The sequence below is a fragment of the Parasteatoda tepidariorum genome, chromosome 6, assembly GCF_043381705.1.
Source record: "Parasteatoda tepidariorum isolate YZ-2023 chromosome 6, CAS_Ptep_4.0, whole genome shotgun sequence".
Lineage (NCBI taxonomy): Eukaryota > Metazoa > Arthropoda > Arachnida > Araneae > Theridiidae > Parasteatoda > Parasteatoda tepidariorum.
Genome location: NC_092209.1, coordinates 3273761 through 3280539, shown reverse-complemented (window position 1 = coordinate 3280539; position 6779 = coordinate 3273761). Strand labels below are relative to the sequence as shown.

Here is a 6779-nt window from a genome sequence, read left to right as displayed (position 1 = left end):
TTATAGTGAACTCCCGGATATAGTGAACAAAATGTTCGGTCCCGTGCCTTGCTATACCCGTATAATGTTATTTTTTGTGGATATAGTGAACCAAAAATGTGTGGAAGTTGGATATAATGAACTTTTTTCTGCCTTCGAATGTTCGGTCCCGTGCCTTGCTATACACCTATAATGTTATTTTTTGTGGATATAGTGAACCAAAAATGTGAGGAAGTTGGTTATAATGAACTTTTTTCTGCTTTCAACTTATTTTTTTCTTCATTTTTTTTTTTGTAATAAGTTTGAAATTTCTACTTCAAAATAAATACATATACCAGTGTTTAAAACCATCTATGGAGGGGAATGTAGCGATAAGCATTTTTTCTTGTTTGCTTCTTTTATTTCACTTTCCAATCCCTAAACAAACCAAGCAGATGTTTCCAACCCAGGCAGATGATGCACCTATAAGGTGTCAGTGGGATCAATATGCATTTTCTGTCAGAGAGAATGAGTAATTATTCATAATTGGTCAAACGGTTGGACACTAATATGTGTTGATAAGGCCCTCATTTCAACTCCTCTTTGCTCTCAGTTCAGTTATAAAAAAACTGCAAACAAGTGTCTCAAATTTAACTATGGCGACCAGTAAACGTAAAACGTTCTCCATTGATGATAAAATGGACATAATCAGAAAAATTGAAATTGGATGCAATCAAGTTGATATTTGCAGGGATTATTAACTATCCAAATCTGTAGTTTGTAACAAATGGAAAAATAGGCAATTAATTATTTCTGCTCATGAAAAAAATTTCGATGGCTGAGAAAAGTGGACCACTAGGATGTTGAAGAAGCATTACTGAAGTGGTTCACCATTCGAAGAAATCGCAATCTTCCAGTATATGGACAAATGTCCATGAATTTGCTAAGCGATTTTATGAGGCAACTTTTATGTGCTCGAATGGCAGATTAGACAGGTTTAAATAGCGGAATAACAGAAATTCAGGAAAAATTATCTGAGAGTCAGGAAGTGTTTTCATATCTGATTTTGAGGATTGCTCATCACATAAAAAATAATAATTTTTTTTTTTTTGCACGCAAGACGAAGAGTAATGAAAAATAACACATCGTTTACTACTACATAATATTTTTAAGTCATTTATTTGAATGATGTGTAATAAAAGGGAGGAGTTTGGGAATCATTAGTTAAATTGCATGTGTAACGGATATAGTGAACCAAAATGTCGGTCCCTTGAAGGCTCACTATAGCGGAGTTTGACTGTATATCTAAATAACTGAAACAAATTCTCGCTTTAAATTCTCCAGAATTACTTTATCTTATCTATGAAATATCATTAATATCTTAAATTTATAAATTATTTATTAAATTATATTATATATAATAAATTATATTAATATCTTATCTATGAAATACAGTAGATTTGAGTTTAGAAATTGCATAATTTATTTATTTTATTGAAAACAAATATATCTGTTTGAAAATATCGCGTCGCAGAATAAGCTACAGTAAGTAGTTGTATACTTTCTAACCGGAAGTAATGCAAGAGCTCGAGATTGAAAGCCTTCAGACCTTGGCCACCTTCAGACAGTCACAAATCAAATACTAAGCTCTAAAGGGCCATTCGTGCTGTAAAAACAAGAGAAAAAGTTGATTGGCGTCTTTTTTTTTGTTGCCAGTATATATGTTCTCCCAAGTAAGATTCTCATTGGCATTCCAAATTCTCCAACAATTTCGTTTGCAGTGAAATTTTTCCATGAAATAGTACTGGATTTATGTTCTTCTAAGTTAAGGTCCCGCAGTGGACCGATCGTTAAGACACGGTTCCCAGCAGATCACCGAAGTCAAGCATCACTGGCTGCGGTCAGTGTGCGGGTGGGTGACCACTTGGACCGAGGGTGTGCGGTATTGGTCCTCGTTAAACTGTTCCACCGTGAAGTGTGCGACATCGCGTGCAGGTCGTCGGGCTACCGAAGCGGGGGTGCCATCCCACTCTTCGGAGGATCAAAATTGTGATGGCATGTCTACGGATCATCCTCGGGGATGTTTCCTAGACCGTCGCCAATAGCCCGTTGCGCAGCTCTAGTGCGATGTAAATGAACAAATCAATCAATCAACCTCTTAGTTAAGAATTAACTCCATGCAAGCTGTAAGCCAAAAAGTTGAGCTTATATTAAGCCAATAACAACAACCTTTAATTGCATTTTGAAACTTATTTTCGGATAATAAATTTATCATGATAATTTTATAGTTGAATAAAGAAAAGTAAGAACCTTGTGAAGTCATTTAAAACTTCATCTGTTTGTGTGCTTATATGTAGTAAAAGAAATATATTAATACTCTAATGTAGAAATACATTCTCTCTTTATGTGAATAAAAGAAACAAGCTCTTAATTATTATGCTAAAAATCAAGTCTTAGAGTGATCAGAAAGTAAACTTAACTAATTTTATCATGTTGTGTAGCATGCGAAATAGTAAATTTAACTGATATAAATTAAATTGCAGAGGATTACCTATATTCATGAAATTTGTAAAACCAAGTTTTTTCCCTCAACATTATTTTACGAAGCACAATCTTTTTGCACAGAAGGTGAACCTTTTTTGCGGTATGTGTGAAAGAACTATTGTACCAAAATGTCATTTAAAAACAACTAGTCTTATCCACACTGAGAAAAGTCCTTATTCTTGTAGTATCTGTAAAAAAACTTTTTCATTCAAGAGTCATTTAAATAGACATAGTCTTATTCACACTGAAGAAAAACCTTATTCATGTAGTCTTTGTAAAAAATGTTTCACGCAAAGGAATGATTTAATTAGACACAGTACTGTTCATACCAGAAGCAAGTCTTATACGTGCAGTGTGTGTGATAAATCATTTTCACAGAAAAGTCATTTAACTGAGCACACTCTTATTCATACTGGACTTAAACCTTTCTCATGCAATACGTGTGGTAAAATGTTTGCAACTAAAGGTAATTTAAAAATACATTGTATGATTCATACAGGAGAAAAGCCTTATTCATGTAGTGTCTGTGACAAAACTTTTACCAAAAAAGATGATTTGAAAAGGCACAGCTCAGTTCATACTGGGGAAAAATCTCATTTGTGCAGTGTATGTAATAAAGCTTTTGCTGATAGAAGTAATTTACGTCGTCATTATTTTGTCCATACTGAAGATAAGCTTTTTCCATGCGTTGTGTGTAATAGAACTTTTACTAATAAGAGATGTTTAAATATGCACTATCGTATTCATACAGGAGAAAAGCCATATTCATGTGGTATGTGCGATAAAGCTTATACTAAAAGAATTGATTTAACTATACATAATCGTCTTCATACTGGAGAGAAACCTTATTCTTGCATTGTGTGCAACAAAAAATTTAGTTCAAAAGAATTCTTAAAACGGCATAATCTAATTCATACAAGTGAAAAACCATATTCATGTAGTCTGTGTGGTAAAACATTTTTACAGAAATATTACTTAAATAGACATAGTCTTATTCATGGAAAAGAAAAGTTTTGATACGCTCTTGACCATTTCAAGTAGAACTGGTATAGAAAGAGACATATTCATACATACAAAGCAGAGCCTTCATCATAAGTATGAAACAAGGGTGCACTACCTGTGGATCAAAAGTGGCTGTCAAACCCTTTTAGTTTGGTTCAAATGTTTAATACAGTACAGAACCCGTTATCCGGAAATCAGAAAACCGGAAAACCAAAAAACCGGAACGAAGTTCGATAAATTTTCCCCCCATTTAAAAAAAAATTTTTTTTTCCTCATAAGATTTTAGAATTTTTCTTTCTTTTTTGAAAGATGTTTACCTTACCATCATTTTGGAAATAATCATTAGTGTATTACTTCATCGTTTTTTCTTCTTTTTAAGATTATTTCCANATATTTATATAGATATATATATATATATATATAAATAAAAGAAGAAAGAAAATTCAAAAAATTTAGTTCCATGTTTGCAATGAAATATAATTCTTTAAAAACTATGCAAATAAACTAAGAAGGAAAGAAGAATCTATAAGCTGATGAGATAAATAAAAAATTATTATAATTTTAAAATTCTAACTATCATCACTTTTATCTATAGTTGTATTGGTAACAAATTTTATTTTCTAATTAATAGTTAATTTTCAAGACAAAAGTAAATCTAAGCTACCCATTTTTTGTATTCCTATAAATTCACTGTAATTTTCGTATTAATCTTTATCTAATTAGTAATCATGTTTATTTACGGGTGATATTTCTCAAAGTGTTGACTTTTTATCTCATATTTAGTTTGATAGTAATAATTTTTGCGTAAAAATCATACATTTGAGTATACAAATTAAGAACCAGCAATGAAAAATCTTTAAAAATAAAAATTTAGTGTCTGTTTTTAATTTTATTTGCATTAAAAAAATTTAATTACTGTCCTCTCATTTAAACAATTTAAGAACTCATGCAGCAGCAATTTATTCATTTTTTTCTATGGATCAATAATTAATAATCAAATGTAAGAAAACTTTTTAATAATATTTAGTTGAAAATTTAATAAATATATATGTTAAGAAAATAGATTATATCAAGAATTATAAAGAAATATTAAGAATTTTTACTTTTTGTAGTAAAAACATCTTTCTATCACTTTTATGTCCCTCAGTGGACTGATCGTAAAGACCCAGCAGAACACCGAAGTCAAGCATCACTGGTGGGTAACCACTTAGGCCAGCCTGCGTAGGAACCAAGGGTGCCCAGTATTGGCCTCACTAAACTGTTCTACCGTAAAGTGCTCGACTTCGAGCGCTGGCTGTCAGGCAACCAAAGCGATTAAGCCATCCCCTCTGCAGAGGATCAAAATTGCGATGGCATGTCTTCGGATCATCATCAGGAATATTTAATAGCCCGTTGTGCAGCTCTAGTGCAACGAAAATAAAGTACCTACCTATAACTTATATTTTATTACTGTAAGTTAGACGACATTTTGTAAGCAAACACCTAATAATTTAAAACCAGAACTCTTGTTTTAAAATAGGTTTTTGTGTACAAGGACAGTAATTACTAAAAGAGACAATAAACTAGATTTTTTTTTATTTATTTTTTATTTTAAGGTTTATTTTTTTCTTAATTACACCGTTTGCCCTACAATAATTCAAAATTATGATAGTGTTTGTTTTACATTTTAAAATATAATTTGTATATTTCATCTGAATTGTTTATGGTTTAGAAATAAATAAGTAGAAGTGATTTTTTCTAAATGGCACATAATTTTCTATTTTGTATACCTTGTGTCTGCAACCAATACAACTTTTCATCAAAATAGCCCAGTAAAACTTCAGTTAACTTTTTACTAGACTGGAAGTCTTATTCTAGTTATTTTTTTTCCTTCTATTTCTAACCAATTTAATTTAAGAATTTTTTTCTTTGCCTGCAAGTCCTGCTGGTACTTGCTTTCTCGATAAGATACCCGAACTGTTACATTTAATAGTATCGGGTTGGTATTGGCACCTTAGTCATGGAGGGGAGCAACATTACCCATGCCACAGATTCATTCATAGGGTGGGCCGCATTCACATATCACAAAATGGACAACAATACACAAAGAGCAATGGCCATGCTCCGAGAAGGATTCGAACCAGCAACCAGAGCAGTCGGATCTATTTCATTTCTTTAATTAAACTATTCATATTTTATAGATGTAAATTACTACAAATCAAATATTTTTTATTGCTCTCAATTTGTTAGATAAAAATTAGGTTGACAGTAATTACATTTATTAAAGTCACACACAGATTTTTTATGGTAAAATTCAGTTTATTGACCCTAAAAGAAATGGTACTGTAATTAATTATTTCTGTTCTGTATAGAAGAGTGTTGCCCCTGTGACTTGGAGGTTATATTTTCTTCAACTAGAGCAATCTATATTGCACTTTTCGTTCTTGTGACAGTATTGCACTTAAGTGGGGAATACATACAAAGTGATCTGGAGAACTAAATATACCAATTATTCTAAGAATATTGACTGTAAATATTCAAGTAGACGGTCATACAATACTAGAATATGTTTGCATTGATCTCGTCAACACTTATATAATATAGTAAATTACTTAATGTGTAGAAATGTGTGTTGGGAACAGGGAAAAGTAATGACATTTTACCTATATTTTATTTTGTTTTAAATATTTAAAAACAAAATGTGTCTGATACATATTTTTTTTACTCCTTGTGAATATTTTAAGAAAAACGTACCTTTAAAAAATTAAGATGAATATTTTAATGATAAATATTGTTTAGGAATGCGTAAGTTAATGAATTCAGAAAATAACTCTTACATAATTTTTTGTTGAAATTCGAATTCAATTCAATCCAATTTCGAATTATAATAATTTCGAAAAAGACACGAAATACAAGTGAACTGGGGAGAACCTGCCTTTCTCTCCAGTGTGACTGAAGTGATTCGTTATCTATTTTGGGTAATGGCAAGTTTATAATGCATGATTTTAAATATATTTCTATTAGCTCTCAGCTGCAGCCATTGACGGACCCGCGAAGATTTGTACCCATCAAATTCGAAAAATTAGTTGCGTTAGAGCCGTGTTATTATTCTTAACTAACGTTTAAAGTAGTTATCAGGATCACTACAAACTACTGCACCACTCACCAAACTACTGTACCACTTTCGTATTGCACCACTCACTACACTGTTTTTTTTTTTTTTTTTTTAAAGTAGCGCACTACTCTACAAATTACGAAAAAATGTAGCGATTGCAGTTGTAGTGCTCTATTTCCGA

At 31.5% G+C, this 6779-nt stretch overlaps 1 protein-coding gene across 1 annotated transcript; it reads left to right on the top strand.

Annotated features, from left to right (window-relative positions):
- Positions 1 to 2189: 2189 nt before the first annotated feature.
- LOC139425870 (zinc finger protein 271-like) lies at positions 2190 to 3862 on the top strand. The gene has a single exon (XM_071181920.1). The coding sequence runs from the start codon at positions 2518 to 2520 to the stop codon at positions 3517 to 3519; it is 1002 nt and encodes a 333-aa protein (XP_071038021.1). The 5' UTR covers positions 2190 to 2517; the 3' UTR covers positions 3520 to 3862.
- Positions 3863 to 6779: the final 2917 nt, after the last annotated feature.